At 46.9% G+C, this 19,594-nt stretch overlaps 2 protein-coding genes and 1 pseudogene across 2 annotated transcripts; 2 read left to right on the plus strand and 1 right to left on the minus strand.

The window, feature by feature from the left end:
- Window positions 1-4,139: 4,139 nt before the first annotated feature.
- On the minus strand, window positions 4,140-4,248 carry LOC125975906 (5S ribosomal RNA; annotated as a pseudogene).
- Window positions 4,249-7,601: 3,353 nt separating this feature from the next.
- On the plus strand, window positions 7,602-12,721 carry si:dkey-23o4.6 (retinol dehydrogenase 13). Its single transcript, XM_049730200.2, has 7 exons — window positions 7,602-8,214; window positions 8,301-8,435; window positions 9,164-9,355; window positions 9,456-9,617; window positions 9,698-9,817; window positions 10,393-10,597; window positions 12,321-12,721. Exons 1-7 carry the CDS (start codon window positions 8,088-8,090, stop codon window positions 12,424-12,426), a joined length of 1,047 nt encoding a protein of 348 aa, XP_049586157.1. The 5' UTR covers window positions 7,602-8,087; the 3' UTR covers window positions 12,427-12,721.
- A 5,731-nt stretch (window positions 12,722-18,452) lies between these two features.
- On the plus strand, window positions 18,453-19,199 carry plekho1b (pleckstrin homology domain containing, family O member 1b). Its single transcript, XM_068651845.1, is given in 4 exon segments — window positions 18,453-18,459; window positions 18,519-18,711; window positions 18,713-18,974; window positions 18,977-19,199. Coding segments are annotated over 4 exon segments (663 nt in total). The 3' UTR covers window positions 19,178-19,199.
- Window positions 19,200-19,594: the final 395 nt, after the last annotated feature.

Consider the following 19,594-nt stretch of genomic DNA (forward strand, 5'->3'; position numbering starts at 1 on the left):
AACCGGTTGCCAGCCAATCGCAGGGCACACAGAGACAGACAACCATTCACACTCACACTCACACCTAGGGACAATTTGGAGTCTTCAATCGGACTACCAAGCATGTTTTTGGAATGTGGGAGGAAACCGGAGCGCCCGGAGAAAACCCACGCGGGCCCAGGGAGAACATGCAAACTCCACACAGGGAGGGCCGGAGGTGGAATCGAACCCGCACCCTCCTAACTGTGAGGCGGACGTGCTACCCAGTGCGCCACCGAGCCGCCCCTCCGTAGTTCACCTAATACTACAAATTCTAGCAACGGCTCTGTCACAATAATGTGACCAGCGCGGTGCAGTTGCGCGGCCGGTGACGCGCTACTGTTGTGCGTTCGGCGGTGCGCTGCAGTTGCGCAATCGGACAAAATTAAGCTCCCTGCGCACTTAGGTCCACTTAAATTTTAGAAAGTACATCAGGACTTTAAAAACATTTTCTAAATTTCAGCGACGGCTCTGTCACAATAATGCGTCCAGCACGGTGGGCGACGCGCTACGGTTGCGCGTTCGGCGGTGCGCTGCAGTTGCGTGATCAGACAAATGTGAGCAAATGAAAAATTGCTTTAAAAGGGCATGTTTTTTTTGTCTTGAAACGGATTAAATTTTTTTCCATAATTTGTAATGGGAAAAATAGATTCGGAATTCGAACGATTCGCTTCTCGAACCGCCTTTTGAAACGGATTGTGGTCAAAAACCAAGGTTTGGCTGTATTTGTGCTATTCTTGTTAAAATCACACTTACATGTGAACTGCAAATGACAATAATAACACATTGTGAAAGCAAAATTGAGCAAATTGGCTATTTCAGAAGTGTATGTCAAACTGGTAGCCCTTTGCCTTAATCAGTACCCAGGAAGTAGCTCTCGGTTTAAGGAAGGTTAGTGACCCCTGGCCTAGCTGATGCCCGCCTAAGACAATAGATAAAAAGGTAGAATCTTAACATCAGGGATTGTGAGCAGGCACGTGCATTTCTCCAACAGATCCCACCTTTTGTAATTACTAACCTCAAGAATAATGAAAAAAGGGAAGAGTAAGCGGGGAGACAGACCTGATAGGTCAAAATCGCTCAACGAGAGAGAAAAGGAAATGGAACACAAGTTCCCGGCGAGTACCAGATATCCGAAACAAATGGAAAAAGCGTTATAAATTTTAAACCAGTACGGCAGGGGTAAAATAAACAGGAGAATTATTGCAGAAACTTTCGATTCATGACCGCCAAAAGAAGCAAACTCAACATGAGCCGGGAAAACAATTGCGTCAGGCCAGAGTGCGGCACGAGGAAGAGTGCAAAAGGGAGGGGGAGAACAAGATTAGAATTAACATTGCTCATGCAGAAGATGACGAAACACAAATAAAGGGGCGCAAGCGGGTGATTAGAGTCAAATGCAAGCTAATATTACGGGGGCTGAGTATTGGGCAAAACTCAAACATTGCATAAAAAGAGAAACAGCCTTTGCAAGATGACAATGTAACACTCACGCCTAGACAAGAACAACTTTATCCAACACTGCCACCGCCAAATTATGATAACGCTGACCCTCCACAATCTGTGCCGTCCGTTATAAATGCACATAGAATGACGCTTAGGGGCCAAGGACCCGGGTTGTCATGGAATAAAGTAATGGGAGCATCACCAGTGCTTGTGGAAAATCCAGAAGTAGCTGATCCAAGCGAGGTACTTGGACTCATTCAGGTCACAAATCCACGTGCCGGAGAAGACCACCAGACACATTACGTTTTGGTACATAGGCCGTGGACTAAGGAACAAATGATTAGAGTCCTGGAGCACATCCCAAAACCTATAGATGACATAGAAGGGTGTATCCAAGGCATAATTGACCTACAACAAAGTTATCATTTAAATGGGCGAGAAATGCTCCAAGCTCTCTTGCATGTAACCGGACTAAAATGGCACGATGCACTTCGTGACTGCTTCGACACCACTGACTGGGACTTGTTTAAGCAGGCAGCCACCTACAACGATTGGACGGACATAGAGGAGTATACTGACTCTGTTACCTCTTACATCACGAAGTGCATCGATGATGTGACTTGCTCGAAATCCGTCGTCACTCGCGCGAACTGGAAGCCGTGGCTGACGGGGGCTGTCCTCAGACTGTTGAGGGCCAGAGACAAGGCTTTCAGAGTGGGGGATGAGGCTGGCTTGAGGACAGCGAGGGCCGACCTGTCCCGAGGCATCAAAGAAGCGAAGAAGGCGTTCTCGTGCAAGGTCTCCACCCACTTCAAGGACAGCAAGGACGCACGTAGCCTTTGGCGGGGCATTCAGACCATCACGGACTACAAGCCCGCGCCGAGGAGCTGTGAGGGCGACGTCCGTCTGCTGAACGATCTGAACCGCTTCTTTGCTCGCTTCGACGCCCAGAACAGCACTTGCCCGCTGAAGACCACTCCCCCCCCCACACGAGCAGCCCCTGCGCCTCTCTGCCGACGGTGTGAGGAGGGCGCTTGCCGCTATTGACACCCGTAAGGCGGCGGGCCCTGACAACATCCCGGGTCGAGCGCTGAAGGACTGCGCTGGGGAGCTGTCGGGTGTCTTCACGGACATCTTTAACGTTTCCCTGCAGCAGGCCATCGTCCCCTCGTGTTTCAAGGCTGCCACCATCGTTCCTGTGCCGAAGAAACCTGCACCGTCCTGCTTCAATGACTACCGCCCTGTGGCACTGACGCCCATCATCATGAAGTGCTTTGAGCGGCTGGTCATGGAGCACATCAAGTCCGTTCTCCCCCCCACCATTGACCCTTTCCAGTTTGCGTACCGTGCCAAGCGGTCCTCTGAGGATGCCATCTGCTCTGCCCTCCACTCAGCCCTCACCCATCTGGAGAGAAAGGACTCATATGTGAGGTTGCTGTTCGTGGACTTCAGCTCTGCCTTCAACACCATTGTGCCGCAGCGACTCATCTGCAAACTCGACGAGCTGGCCCTCAGTACCTCCCTCTGCAACTGGATACTGGACTTCCTCTGTCAGAGGCCTCAGGTGGTGCGTGTTGGCGACAAAATCTCCGCCAGCATCACGCTGAGCACGGGGGCCCCCCAGGGCTGCGTGCTCAGTCCATTACTCTTCACCCTGCTGACGCATGACTGCACTGCGACCTACAGCGACAACCGCATAGTGAAGTTTGCTGACGACACAACTCTGGTGGGTCTCATCACAAAGGGCGACGAGACTCGGTACAGGTCGGAGGTTGACCTTCTGACCACGTGGTGCAGGGACAACAACCTCCTGCTGAACGTTAATAAGACCAAGGAAATCATTGTTGACTTCCGGAAGGGTCACACAACACACCTGATCATCGATGGTGCTGTGGTGGAGAGGGTGAGCTGCACCAAGTTCCTGGGGGTGCACATCAGTGAGGACCTCTCCTGGTCCGCAAACACCTCGTCACTGGCAAAGAAAGCTCAGCGCCGCCTGTACTTCCTGCAGAAGCTTAGGCGTGCATGTGCTCCTCAGGCAGTCCTGTCTACATTCTACCGTGGCACTATTGAGAGCGTCATCACCAGTTGCATCGCTGTCTGGGGTGGTAACTGCACTGAACAGAACTTGAAGGCCCTGCAGCGCATAGTGAATACGGCTGGTAAGATTATTGGTGCTTCGCTCCCCTCCCTGAAGGACATTTACACCTCCCATCTCGCCCGCAAGGCAACCTCGATTGCCAGAGATGTGAGTCACCCGGCTCACTCTTTGTTTGACCTTCTGCCCTCTGGGAAGAGGTACAGGAGCCTGCGCTCCCGCACCACCAGACTTGCCAACAGCTTCTTTCCCCAGGCTGTTAGGGCCCTGAACTCGCTACCCCCTTCTGCGTAGCGTGTGGCACTGTTGCGGTATTTTCGGGAATGTCTGCTGTACGCGCACTTGCTCCTTTTTTTTCTGCTCCTCTTATTTATTTATTGATGTGTTATTTATTCATTATTTATTCAGCACGCTTTTGTTATACTTGTTACTTGTTTGTCTGTTGTGAGCCATGTCTTGTCACCGTGGGATAGGGGGGAACGAAATTTCGGTTTCTTTGTGTGTCTTTGGCATGTGGAGAAATTGACAATAAAGCTGACTTTGACTTTGACTTTGAAGTGCACAAAAGAAAAAAAAAAGCTTACGGCACCAGGTATTCACAGGCGGTCTCCCATCCAAGTACTAACCAGGCACGACCCTGCTTGGCTTTCGAGATCGGGCACTCTCAGGGTAGTATGGCCATAAGCTGTGAGAAAACTCAAAATTTTGCATTATATAGACACAATCGCCCCTGAAACCCTGCCAAGTAGCAATGGTACTTGATGGCTGTTGTAAAAGTTTCCTTTCACAGTTGATGTGGGGGAAAAAAGGCTTTCAGCACCTGCTATTTCCTGACGGTCTCCCTTCCTTTTTTACAACCAGGTCCGAAACAGGCTTTCTTCCAAGACTTTTGGTGTTTCTTGGAAACATGGCGATCATGAAAAGTTATTGACAGCTTTTTATGTGGTAGCACGAATTTGCCGTTCCAACCTGCATTTTGCTGTATCAAAATAAATATCATGAAAAAGGTAAAAACACATGGAAGCGCAATGTGTTGTGTTGGGTTCTATTACAAGGAAAGACTGCTGCTTTGAGTTCACAGGGAGCCATGCTCTTTATTCACTGTACATAGAGGACTGTCTCAGAAAATAAGAATATTGTGATGAAGTTCTTTATTTTCTGTAACAACAAAATGACAAAAATGTCATACATTCTGGATTCATTACTAATCAACTGAAATATTGCAAGCCTTTCATTATTGTAATATTGCTAATTATGGCATACAGCTTAAGAAAACTCAAATATCCTATCTCAAAATATTTGAATATTTCCTCAGACCAAGTAAAAAAAAAATTATAACAACAAAACAAAATCAAACATTTGAAAATGTCCATTAATGCACTCAGTACTTAGTTGGGAATCCTTTTGTACGGATTACTGCAACCCATGCGGCGTGGCATGGAGGCAATCAGCCTGTGGCATTGCTGAGATGTTATCAAAGTCAAAGTCAAAGTCAAAGTCTCCTTTATTGTCAATTCCTCCGCATGTCAAGACACACAAAGAGATCGAAATTACGTTTCTCACTATCCCAGGGTGACAAGACAGAGTTCACAACGCACATGCAAGTAAACAACACAGGAAAAATAACACAAGAAGTCAACATCAATGAACAATAAGCGTGATAGCACGCTAGCCGTTTGCGATGCACAGCAGAGTCCGGTAAGATGACAGTCAACCAGGCCACTGTGAACACGAGCACACAGCAGGCACGCACTGTCCGGTTCGTGGATCCTATCAGGCGAACGCAACCCATCTTGTCGTCCCGCGAACGAACGTACGCCAGGAGAATGGAAGGCACGGCTGGGCGAGCTGGGTTGGCCGCAAGCCTGGCCCGACATCTCCGCGCTGGCACCTCTTCCGCTGCCTCGCAGCCCCGCTGCCGACGCATCCCAACAATGCTCCAGGACAGAGCAGTCCGAGCTCACGACGCAGTCCAACCGGGGGAGGAAGAGCAGGCCAGTCCGGCGTCGCTCCATGACGAAGCAGTCCGAGTGCCCTTAATCTCTCCGCACCAAAGTCCAGAACGCCATAAAACCCACTTCCGCCGATGTTGAGCAGAACATGCCCGCCGCACTAGTAGCACGACGTATCACACGAGACGAACACACAAAAAACTGCCGAACAAACACTCAGTAAACACTCACAAAACACCGAACGGGACAGAGAGTGGCCGCTGCGTGTGCACGCGCCGCCATCTTGCCAATACTAATTACTATTATGGATGCCCAGGATGCTTCAATAGCAGCCTTTAGCTCATTTGCATTGTTGGGTCTGGTGTCTTTTAGCTTCTTCTTCACAATACCCCACAAATTCTCTATGGGGTTCAGGTCAGGGGAATTGGCAGGCCAATTGAGGACAGTAATGCCATGGTCAATACATCATTTACTGGTGGTTTTGGCACTGTAGGGAAGGTGCCAGATCATGCTAGAAAATGAAATCATCTCCATGGAGCTTTTCAGCAGACGGAAGCATGTAGTGCTCTAAAATCTGCATTTACTCTGGACTTGATGAAACACAGTGGACCAACACCAGCAGCTGAAATGGCTCCCCAAACCATCGCTGACTGTGGGAACTTCACACTGAATTTCAAGCAATTTCGATTTTGCTCCTCTCCAGCCTTTCTCCAGACTCTGGTGCCTTGACTTCCAAATGAAATACAAAACTTGCTTTCGTATGAAAAGAGGACTTTGGACCACTCTGCAACTGTCCAGTGCTTCATTTACATAGCCCAAGTCAGACACTTCCGTTGTCTTGAGTTCAGAAGTGGCTTGATCATGGGAATACGGCTATTGTAGCCCATTTCCCGGACACGTCTGTGAACAGTGGCTTTTGATACCTGGACTCCAGGTTCAGTCCACTGTCTTTGAAGCTCCCCCAAATTCTGGAGGCGACTCTTCTTCACAATGCTGTTAAGACTGCAGTCATCTCTCTTGGTTGTGCAGCGTTTCATGCCACATTTCCCCCTTCAACAGACTTTTTGTGGATGTGCTTTGAAACTGCACTCTGTGAACAGCTTGCTCTTTGAGGAATTTCTTTTTGTGTCAATGATGGTCCTCTGGACAGCAGTCAGATCAGCAGTCTTCCCCATACTTGTGATTTAGTTTACTGAACCAAGCTGAGTGTTTTTCAAGGCTCAGGAAACCCTTGCAGGTGTTTCGAGTTCATTAGACGATTCAAGTGATTAGTTGAATACCCTATTAGTATACTTTTCCATGATATTCTAATATTTTGAGATAGGATATTTGAGTTTTCTTAAGCTGTATGCCATAATCAGCAATATTACAATAATAAAAGGCTTGCAAAATTTCAGTTGATTTGTGATGAATCCAGAATGTATGACATTTTTGTTTTTTTTAATTGCATTACAGAAAATAAAGAACTTTATCACAATATTCTAATTTTATGAGACAGTCCTGTATATGTACAGTCTTGTTGCTAACACTGTATAGTGTTAGCAACAAGGCAAACTGAAAAATAATTCATTTTCAAATCAGACGAGTGAAAACTTATATCTTAAAAAGATTTTTTTTTTTAAAGGGAAGACAATTTGCAATTTTAGTAATGACACGAATTTGATGCAAATACGTCTTCGCGGGCCACATAAAATGATGTGGCGGGCCGTATCTGGCCCCCGGGCTTTGAGTTTGACACCTGTGGGGGGTACACTCACCTGTGTTGTGTGCTGACACCGTGAATTCGCTTCCCGCATGACGGTGTGCATGTATGTGACCAAAAAAATAAATTTTATGCTGATGGTGTAGGCAGGGGTACACTTGCCTGTCTTGTGTGCCAACACCATGAGTTCGATACCCGCATATGACTGTGTGTGTGTATGTGTGTGTGCGTGTGTGTGACCAAAAATAAAAACGAAATTCGAATTGACAGGAAATCACTCAATTAAAGTTTGGCATTCAACTAACTGACATGACATTATTTTATTTTATTGAAAATTAAATTCCTTACATGCTCCAGGTAAACAACAGAGTAAGAGCAATTTGAATATGTATATGAAAGAATTTATGTACAGTAGAGAGTACACACATGCTGTCCTATTTAACAGGAAGTTGTGTTTAGCGTCGGCATGTGCGGTTTTTAATCCTTTCCAATCCGATTTAATCTGGCCCCACCCCCTCCGTTTTATGTCCTGCACACCAGAATTTTAAAAAGTAGAACCTTCTATGGACCGGAACATTCTATAGACCTAAACACAGTGTCGGCCCGAACACTCCGAGGACCTGAACTCTTTGTAGACCCCTACACTTTGTGGACAACATTGTCCTGTGGACTGGAACACTCTGTGTGGATCTGAATACTGTGGAGCTCCGGATCATTTTGTATACCGTCACACTCTGTTGATTGGAACACTTTGTGGATCAGAATACTGTGGAGCCAAGAACACAGTAGTGTAGCTGACCAGTCTGGAAAGCAGAACGTGTGGACTGAAACACTTTGTTGACAAGAACACTCTGTGGAGCAGAACAGTGTCATGACAGCCGGGCCTGGTTTCCTGGTTCTGCCATGGCCCGGTGTTGGGTCAGACGCAGAGGTTTCGGAGGCCCGGGGGGGCATGCTTCTCCGGTGCGGCGCCCTACTTGGAGCAGTCCTGGTTATCTGTGAGAAGATCACACGTTGCCTCTACATTACAAATAACCTTACTTCATCTCCTTATTCACAATCTGCGTGTGTGCGGCGCGCCCAGGCATGGCGGCGATGCGCAAGTGGATCGGTGGTGGCGTTTGCCGCAGTGGTGAGCGTCTGGACGGCAAGACGGTGCTGGTGACAGGCGCCAACACGGGCATTGGCAAGGAGACATGCCGAGAGTTGGCAAGGCGAGGTGAGCAGGCGGGGCGCCTGGACAACTTGCGAAGGTCTAGCCGCTAGCGGGAACTTGACGCATCACAGTGATGCAAGGTGGACACACACACACACATATATGTTCTTAAAGCAGCATAGGTCAGAGGTTGCTGAGGTTGCAAAGCTGCGTAGGCTGATAATGTAGATCAGGGGTGTCAAACTCTTTTTTTTTTGCGGGCCGCATTGTAGTCATAGCTTCTTTCAGAGGGCCATTATGACTGTCAACCCAAATAAATGTTTGAGCACCTCATATTAGTATATACAGTTAAAGCTACAAAACAAACTGACAAATAACTCGTTTTCAAATCAGACGAGTAAAAACTGGTCAAATATTTAAAAAAAACATATTAAAAGTGAAGACAATTTGCAATTGTAGTAATGCCACGTGAATTTGATGCACAATTTGTCTTCGCGGGCCACATAAAATGATGTGGTGGGCCGTATCTGGCCCCCGGGCCTAGAGTTTGACACCGGTGATGTAGATGAAGACTTCCTCTTGTAGCCTTTAACAGTCCTTGTGAAATTGATTACTTCCTCTCCCTGTGCCGGTGACATATACGGCGGCGCCTAGATTCATGGCTGCCCCATCCTTTCGCCTAGGCTCTTCTTTGCTTTGTCTCGTTTGAGTTCCAAGCAAGCTTCAGCTACGGCGCTGCACGAGTGAAGACTCGGGCTGTTAGCGTTATGCCATGATGCGGGTCTCCGTAGGTGCCCGCATGGTGATGGCATGCAGGGACCTCTCTCGGGCCGAGCGGGCGGCCGAGGACATCCGCAAGTCCACGGGCAATGGCAACGTGGTGATCCGCCACGTGGACCTGGCCTCCCTCCACTCTGTCCGAAGCTTTGCTAAAGACTTCCTGGATAGCGAGGACAGATTGGACGTTCTCGTCAACAACGCCGGTACGGCCGCCTGGCTCACGGTGTCTGGCTGGTTGTCTGTACACCTGGACGTCTGCCCCGCAGTCTGTCCGTCTACCCCATTGTCTGTGCGCATGTCCAGGTGTGATGATGTGTCCCAAATGGCTGACAGAGGACGGCTTTGAGACTCAATTTGCTGTCAATCATCTGTCCCACTTCCTTCTGACCAATTTGCTTCTGCCAAAACTGAAGAGCTCCGCCCCCAGCCGCGTGGTCACCGTGTCGTCCGTCGCCCACCGGGGAGGTACGATCTTTGAGCGCTTAGTTTCCCGAGTCGTATTGCTGCCGTTTGAGCCCATGTTTGTTCCGCATGTTTGTGTTCAGGTCACATCGACTTTTCCGATCTGTTCTTCAGCTCTCGCCCGTACAGTCCACTGCAGAGCTACCGGCAGAGCAAGCTTGCCAATGTGCTATTTAGCAGAGAGCTAGCACGGCGCCTCAGAGGTCACACACGTGCACTTTCTTATGGCTTTCCGCACCTGCAGAATAGTATCAGTGTTTGGCAACTCAAAGAAGGCCAAAGCCGTCAGCTCCACGCAACCAGCAGAAGCTAATGGGTGCTGAGCAATGGTTTCAGAAGCTAGCAGCCAGCAAATGTCACGGCTGAACTGGGAAAAGTCAAGCCCACGGGTGTGCGCCACTTTGGCTTTGCCACCTCAGCATTTGTCCAATGCAGTTTGGATGCCCTTTCTGACAACATTTCTGCTGGAGCAACTCCTGGACAAATGCTTCAAGATTTTGGAGCCTCATTTTATTTCGTCAGAGATTTGTTTCTTAATACATTCAAATTTGGTGCAATTATTGACAAGGCACCTCTCTGTGCTGTGTCCAAATTTAAATGGCATTTCTATTTTCACTTCAACTTGAAGAGAAGCTAACAGGCAATTGGCGTTAAGAGGCTAAAAAATAGCACACGTGACATCAAAATGTTTCAAGCACGCCTACCGGACTAGACGGCTTAGCGCCACGTTAGCTGGCACGCTGTTTATTTGGGGTGACGCTATGCGTTTGCTGCTCAGGTTCGGGAGTGAGTTCGTTCTGCGTGCACCCCGGTGTCATTCGGACCGAGCTGGGCCGTCACGTGGAGGGTCGGTTCCCCCTGATGGGGGCGCTGCTGAGGCTGCCGGCGATGCTGCTCATGAAGACGCCACGGCAAGGAAGCCAGACCAGTTTGTACTGTGCCGTCACCCCGGGGCTCGAGGATCAGTCAGGGAGCTACTTCAGGTACGGGGCGAGGGGCTTGTGAATGTCCGTCATCAGCAATGTCAAAATGCTTTGGCTGTAGTTGGGAATAGCAATAGTCACCGTAAGGGGATTGTGGATCTGGGGTCATATTAGAGAAACGTCCTAACTTGAGAATTTTATTTTAGCTGTCTAGTTGCCGTGGCAACGGCACTTTAGGACTGTATTTAGGAAAAGCATATTACAGAACAGCACTTCCTAAATTGGTTTGCGCATCCTATCTCAAAATAAAACGTGTATTACAGAAGCATCCTAACTTCGAAAATTCTGAAATAAATTGTCCTAACTTTCGGATAACCCCCTTTGCTGTCCTAAGTGGTGCTCTTGTCGGTTACTGTAACTTAGGCTACTTCGAAAATTATGGCACGAATTTTGTTAGTTCAACATCGCAGGAATAACATAAATTTCTTCATAGAGAGGGCAATGATGGACTCCATTTGAAGGTGTAACAACCGAACATTAATTAGTCGGTTCTGCTTGCCCCATCACGTTATACAGTCAAACCTCGGTTTTCGACCACAATCCGTTCCAGAAGGCGGTTCGAGAAGTGAATCGGTCGAATTCCGAATCTATTTTTCCCATTATACTAAATAATGGAAAAAAAATGTATACGTTCCCAGACAAAAAAAAACAACACCTTTTTTAAGCATGTTTTTCATTTGCGCATTTTTGTCCGATCGCACAACTGCAGCGCACCGCTGACCGCGCAACCGTAGTGTGCCGCTGACCGCGCAACTGCACCACACTGGTCGCATTATGGTGACAGAGCCGTCGCTGAAATTTAGAAAATATTTTTAAAGTCCTGATGTACTTTCCAAAATTTAAGTGGACCTCAGTGCGCAGGGAGCTTAATTTGGTCCGATCGCGCAACCGCAGCGCGCCGGGCGTTCACTGTCACATTGCTTTAAGAGCGTCTTTGTGTTTTCGGATGGCTTTACTGCTCCCACGTGCTTTCATTGGAGGCATGATTAAGGGTTAATACAATCCTCAATGTAACGAAAATACAATAACAACGGAGTCAGTCGGCATCCGGGCCGCGCGGCCGGGTTTTCTCGGGTCCTCTTGGCTCATCTCGCGAGGCTCAACCTCCAAAATTTGTTCGACAACCTAAGCATAAAAATCTCGAATTTTTCGTTAGAATTCCGATTTTTTCGAGAACCGGGACGTTTGAAAACCGAGGTTTGACTGTACTATTAACCGAACAACTTTGGTCAGGTTTACTGACGCGGCGACATGGAGTCCTGCCGGTAATTTTTCAAGTTACCAATGCGCCTTCGTCCCTTTCTCACCACTCCCAGCAGAAGTTTACTCAAAGAGAATTACAGTGCTTTTCAAACAAGCACACAGCTGTTTGCTAGCTTCATGCTAAAAGCTGATTGGGAAACGCCATAGACGGGCACAAATGGTGAGGAAAACACAATGAAGCCTTTTTTTTTTTTTTAAAGAATCACTGCCACCTGTAGCAAACCGAGTTGAGTCCCTGCCACCATACTGCACTCATTTCATGCGTCAAAGCAACAAAATAGGCTGAATGACGGGTCGTGTCTTACAAAAAAAAAAAACGCTAAAAAAAACTCCTCGTATCTCAAATATAAATATAAAGTCAAGGTTACCTGCTCCCAGTCTTCGAGATGCATTCCGTCCGCCATATCGGAGCCAAGCCAAACCCACGAGTGCCATTTTGTTTTGATTACTTTGTGTTCAGCGACTGCGCCGTGAAGAAGGCGGCGCCAGAGGGACGGGACGATGTGGCGGCCGGCAGGTTGTGGAGGGAGAGCGCGCGATTGGTTGGAATCAAAGAGACGTGCTGAGCTGACCCTCGTCGAAATGGTGTCACCTCGAGCAAGCAAGCTAGCCCATGTCGCTAATGCACGTGTCGATTGCAAGATCATAAATGAAGGTTAGAACTCAGGTTAAGTTTGCAAGCTAAGATCCAAAATGAAGTTAAAACCTGCAGAGGTAATAAAAAACATTTGAAGAACAATTGTGTCATGTGGCATCTGTTAAAAACTAATTGGTCAAATTCAGCTGAGTCAGCCATAGACGTCAATTAGATGTCTGGTCTCGTAAAGACCTAATTTAGACGTCTAAAATTGGTTACGGTATAGACCTATAGTAGACATCTAAATTAAAAACATTGAATATGATCATATTTCGAAATTTTAATGTCTGAACCAGCTGTAAGTTGTATAAATAATGTACAGAAGTTGTTTGGATTTGTGTTTAACATGCATATTGATCCGTACATGTGAATTGGTTATTTCTGTAACCTTTTAGGTTATTTTATAGACGTCTAAATTACGTCTGTATGTAGACCTGAAATAAAGTCTATATTAGGTTATTTTAGGTTATTTTATAGACGTCTAAATTACGTCTATGTATAGACCTAAACTAGACGTCTATATTAGGTTATTTTAGGTTATTTTATAGACGTCTAAATTACGTCTATATATATAGGCCTAAAATAGACGTCTATATTAAGTTTATCTGTAGACCTAATGTAGACGTCTATAATAGGTCTATAGAATACCGTATTTGCCGGTGTATTGGTCGACCTTTTTCGATCCAAAATCGACCGAAAAAAATCGACCTCGACTTATACACCGAGTCATAAAATTTAACTTCGTATTTATCGCTTCAAATGTGATGGTAACCAAGGCTGTTTCTCATGCATCTCATTGTGCGTGGGTGTGCGTCCGTCAGGCTCATCAAACAGCGAGAAACTGAATCATTATAAAGCGTTCGTCGCATTAACACGCATCCTCAGCAACAATTTCAAATATTCTCACCTCAATAACGGACATCGAAAGCCAGGCAGCGACGATGACTGCTAGGGGGAAGTACTGGGTATTGAGCGAATGTGCGAGTCATCGCGCGTCAAGCAACGACAATAACTACCGGTACGTAAACATTCAATCGCCATGTCTAAATGAATGTCGTTGGCACTTACAAAATATTCGCCAAACTTGGCCAGACTTCCAGGGGAAGAGGCCGAATTTTCACTTGTTCTGGCCGACCGGAGGAACCAGCCGAGGCGGACACTTTACGGCGGTTGAGTCGTTGGCACTTAGAAAATATTCGCCAAACTTGGCCGGACTTCCAGGGGAAGAGGCTGAATTTTCACTTGTGGTGGCCGACATGGGGAACCAGCCGAGGCGAACACTTTAGAACCGGGCGGCGTGCGCGAGTGCGCGGCCCGCTGGAAGTCGAATGAGGCTCCGCGATTTCATCCGCGGTGCTTATAAAGTGCCGATCCGCTCGGCCGGAGCTATTTTCGGCCACCCGGCGCGTGTGCACGGCCTCCCGGCTGTGCCGGGCGGCGTGCGCGAGCTCGCCGGCTGCTGGAAGTCGAATGAGGCTCCGCGATCTCCTCCGCGGTGCTTATAAACAGCCGATCCGCTCCGCGGGAGGTATTCCTGGCAACTTGGCGCGTGCGCATGGCCTCCCGGATGTGCCGGGCGGCGTGCGCGAGCTCGCCGGCTGCTGGAAGTCGAATGAGGCTCTGCGATCTCCTCCGCGGTGCTTATTAAGAGCCGGTCCGCTCGGCGGGAGCTATTTCCGGCCACTTGGCGCGTGTGCACGGCCTCCCGGTGGTGCCGGGCGGCGTGCGCGAGTGCGCTGGCCGCTGGAAGTCAAATGAGGCTCCGCGATCTCCTCCGCGGTGCTTATAAAGTGCCGATCCGCTCGGCTTAGAGCTATTTCCGGCCTCCCGGTGGTGCCGGGCGGCGTGCGCGAGCTCGCCGGCCGCTGGAAGTCGAATGAGGCTCCGCGATCTCCTCCGCGGTGCTTATAAACAGCCGCATGCGCACGGCCTCCCGGAATTTGAACACATTTCGTCAATAAATTTCGCATATTGAATTTTGAAGTTTAATATAATGCAACAATTGAGCTCGACTTATACAAAGGATATATCATAAAATCGTAAATTTCCGTCGAATTTTAGGGGGTCGACTTATACACCGAGTCGACTTATACACCGGCAAATACGGTAACCTAAATTAGACGTCTATTTTAGGTCCATACATAGACCTAAAATAGGCGACAAAATTAAATGCATCAAATATGAAATATTAAAACCAATCTGAAATTTGAATTGAATTCATTCGTTTCAAACAGGCAAACCACACATAACCAATAAAATTGTCATGACTCGTCCCTGGTTGTTTTATATGTAGGTTGTCATGGTTTCAAAAAATTTTCCGTTTTCACAAAATTCACAAAATTCCGGCAAATTGTTCCCCATTCATTCTTAATGGCAGATTCAACATTTCACATTTACGTTGTTCCAGTTTGAGATTCACTTAATTCAACACATTCAAATCACATTGGGGACATTCCCGAACTTGTCAAATTCAAAAATTTCACGTTTTCACCTTTAAAATTTGCACAAAATTTTGCAAAATTTTACTAAATTCAGTTTTTCACTTCTAATTTCTACATTTTTCCACCGATTCAACCCGTTCCAACTTTCAACTGTTCATCTTTTGCCTACCTATTCCACACCTTCCCACTTACCAAAATTTCCAAATTTTCAATTTTGGAATTCACACCAAATTTTCCAAAAATTTAGTTTTTCCCTTCTAATTTCTACATTTTTCAACCGATTCAACCCATTCCAACATTATTCACTTTGTTCACCTTATGCTTACCATATTCACCCCCTTCACCCCCACTTCCACTATGCTTTCACAATTCAACCCTTGACCCCCACTTCCAGTGTGTGGCGGCCATCTTGGATTGACCCCGAAGTGCCCCGATGAACCCAGAATGAACCGGAAGTGCCCCAAATCAAACCGGAAGTGACCTTAGGTAAACAGGAAGTGACCTTAAGTAAACCGGAAGTGACCCCAAATCAAACCGGAAGTGACTCCAAATCAAACCGGAAGTGACCTTTTTAAACCAGAAGTGACCTTTTTTAAACCGGAAGTGACCCCAAATAAACCGGAAGTGACCTCAGCTAGACCAGAGTGCCTCTAATCAAACCGGAAGTGACCCAAATAGACCGGAAGTGACCCAAATCAAACCGGAAGTGACCTCAAATGAACCAGAAGTGACCTTAGGTAAACCCGAAGTTACCTTTTTAAACCGGAAGTTACCCCTAATAAACCGGCAGTGACCTCAGCTAGACCGGAAGTGCCTCTATGCAAACTGGCAGTGACCCAAATAGACCGGAAGTGACCCAAATGGAAACCGGAAAGGACCCCAAATGAACCGGAAGTGACCTTAGGTGAACCGGAAGTGACCGCAAATCAAACCGGAAGTGACCCAAATTAAACCGGAAGTGACCTTTTTAAACCGGAAATGACCCCAAATAAACCGGAAGTGACCTCAGGTGGACCGGAAGTGACCCAAATCAAACCGGACGTGACCCCAAATGAACCGGAAGTGACTTCAGGTTAACCGGAAGTGACCCCAAATAAAACCGGAAGTGACCCCAAATAAAACCGGAATTGACCTTTTTAAACCGGAAGTGACCCCAATAAACCGGAAGTGACCTCAGCTAGACCAGAAGTGCCTCTATTCAAACTGGAAGTGAGCCAAATAGACCGGAAGTGACCCAAATCAAACCCGAAGTGACCCCAAATGAACCGGAAGTGACCTTAGGTGAACCGGAAGTGACCCTAAATCAAACCGGAAGTGACCCAAAATAAACCGGAAGTGCACTTTTTAAACCGGAAGTGACCCCAAATAAACCAGAAGTAACCTTTTTACACCGTAAGTGACCCCAAATAAACCGAAAGTGACCTGAGCTAGACCGGAAGTGCCTCTATTCAAACCGGAAGTGACCCAAATAGACCGGAAGTGACCCAAATCAAACCGGAAGTGACCCCAAATGAACCGGAAGTGACCCCAAATCATACTGGAAGTGACCCAAAATATACCGGAAGTGACCTTTTTAAACCGGAAGTGAGTCGACCTGTACACCGGCAAATACGGTAATTCAACACATTCAAATCACATTGGGGACATTCCCAAACTTGCCAAATTAAAAAATTTCACGTTTTCACTTTTAAAATTTGCACTAACTTTTGCAAAATTTCACTAAATTTAGTTTTTCACTTCTAATTTCTACATTTTTCCACCCATTCAACTCGTTCCAACTTTCAACTGTTCATTTTTGACTACCTATTCCACACCTTCCCACTTACCAATTTTCAATTTTGAAATTCACACCAAATATTCCAAAAATTTAGGTTTTTTTTTTCTTCTAATTTCTAAATTTTTCAACCGGATGTGACCTCAGCTAAACCGGGAGTGACCTAAATTAAACTCATTTGTAACTCGTCATTTTTCCCATTAATTTTATCATAATTTATTTTCCTTTTTATTTTTTCCGCTTATAATTTTTAACATTTGCCTTCGCCTTCACACGCAATTTCTCCAGAAATTGCAATTCTAGTTATTATTATTGTTATTATTATTATTATTGTGTGAAGGCGATGGCCTTCACACATATGTTATTCTACACCATTCACTTTAGTATTATTGTGTGAAGGCGATGGCGTTCACCCATATGTTATTCTACACCATTCTCTATTATTATTATTGTGTGAAGGCGATGGCCTTCACACGTTATTCTCCACCAATTTCACAAAATTTTGTTTTTCACCTCTAATTTCAAATTTTTTCAACCGATTCAACTAATTCCAACTTTCAACTGTTCATCTTTTGCCTACCTATTACACAACTTCCCACTTACCAAAAATTCCAAATTTTCAAATTCAACCAAATTCTCCAAAATTTGGTTTTTCTACTCTAATTTCTACATTTTTCAACCGATTCAACCCATTCCAACTTTCAACTGTTCATATTTGCCTACCTATTTCACAACTTCCCACTTACCAATAATTCCAAATTTTCAAATTTGAAATTCAACCAAATCCTCCAAAATTTCATTTTTCTACTCTAATTTCTACATTTCTGTACTGATTCAACCCATTCCAAAGTTATCCACTTTGTTCACCTTATGCTTACCATATTCACCCCCTTCATCCCCACTACCTCTATGCTTACACAATTCAACCCTTGACGCCCACTTCCAGTGTGGCGGCTATCTTGGATTGACCCTGAAGTGCCCCCTATGAACCCTGAATGAACTGCAAGTGACCCCAAATCAAACCGGAAGTGACCCCAAATAAACTGGAAGTGACCTCAGGTAAAACGGAAGTGCCCCTTATCAAACCGGAAGTGACCCAAAATAAACCGGAAGTGACCCGAATAAACCGGAAGTGACCCTACTCAAACCGGAAGTGGCCCAAATAAACCGGAAGTGACCTTTTTGAAACCGGAAGTGACCCCAAATAATCCGGAAGTGTTCTCAGATAAACCGGAAGTGCAATAAATTAAACCGGAAGTGCTCCAAATAAACCGGAAGTTACCTTATTTCAACAAGAAGTGCCCTTAATGAAACCAGAAGTGACTTAAATATCATTTGCTCCAACTTTTACAATTTTTGTCTGATTCAACCCTTTTCAACTTTTGCACGCCAAAGTGACCCACTTGAACGTGTAGTTTGTTTTGTTCCAAATTTCAAAAATTTTGGGCGCAATTTTTTTTAAAATTCCCAGTCATAGTCTTTGCCTTCACACGCAATTTCTCCAGAAATTGCATGTTCTAGTTACCCTTTAATCTAGTACACCTAAGTAAAGCATGTTCCCCGGGGTCACACGCACCCCTCTGGCATCGCGCACCCCACCCCACCCTTTGGGAGAGCGCCCCATTATTTGAGAAGGACTGGACCAAGCTAACTTGCACAAAAGTGAGAGAAAATTCATTTGATCGCGTGCGAGCGGCCGAACGCTTGGTTAGAAGGAGTGAGGCCATTCTCATACTGGCTATGGTCGGTCACCACTTTCGAGTTGTGAAACTTTATGTTGTGTAGGCCATGTTGGTCCCTCTTAAGTTGTCCTGGCTCCTTTTTTCAAGGCGTCCTCATCAAACAGGACCGTGAGTTTTGGTCTGATTCACAAGGAAGACGTTCCAGCACCATGCGAACCTGACAGCCGCCATCCAGAAGACTCCCCGACCACCTCGGACCGTCCCGGCTCCGGCCCCGATGGTGCGCTCTTCGCCAAGACTGCAGAAGCGTCTCATAAATGGCAGTTTCCCTCATGAGACGGTAGCTCGGCAACAGACGGGTCACAGCTGGACTTCCGGATCGGGTAAAAAAGGCGGGACATCCCAAAAGCACCGCTGCTCCTCTGCGGACGAGATTTCCCGCCATTCGGATAAGAACCAGGCCACGCCACCGCGCTCCAACACTTCAGCGTCCGTCGGCTACCTGCGCCACCTCATCAGCCTCAAGTTGGTGCAGATGGAGCGGCTGCTGGCGGTCGCGCAGGATCCGCCCGCACGGGACCTACCAGAAGGCCCAAAAAAAAAAATGGGACGCAATCGGTGGAGGAATTAAGAGCGGAAGCCTCCTGCCTCCTAAAGGAGGCGCTGGAGGCACTGGAGCAGGCCCTCCAGGTCCTGCATGAAGTGAAAGAGCTCAGGAACCTCCAATGCCAGCTGGATCAGTCCCAATACCATCTCCAAGACCAGCACCATTCCTCAACCTGAACCTCGCGCTCAAATGTCCACCATCGATCAAACCAAACGACGGGATCAATAAAGGGAAACATCATCTGCGCTTTGCTAACTGGGAGCAATCTAATGTCAGCGCAATACGTTCGCTCGGCGGTCGCGACGGCTCGGACGTGACTAATGCGGAGCTGCCAGTAGGTGGCGCTGAGTGGCAGTTAGGGCAGTTTGGCTAAAGGCAGTGAGCACAAGTGTGTCTTTGTAACAAAATACGACGGAGGATGATGCCAGCGTCAATCTGTGCACCTTCTTGTCTGGACTTAGAGTAGGTGTTGTTTTTGCTGTTTTCACAAAGACAGCCAGCTTTTTGTTTCGTTTGGACGCACAATAATCTTGACAACTCCAACATCCAAATGCTCTGAAAACCGCTCCAGTCAATCAGTGTGACAAGTCATG

This window comes from Syngnathus scovelli, chromosome 9 (genome assembly GCF_024217435.2).
Source record: "Syngnathus scovelli strain Florida chromosome 9, RoL_Ssco_1.2, whole genome shotgun sequence".
NCBI classification, from domain to species: domain Eukaryota; kingdom Metazoa; phylum Chordata; class Actinopteri; order Syngnathiformes; family Syngnathidae; genus Syngnathus; species Syngnathus scovelli.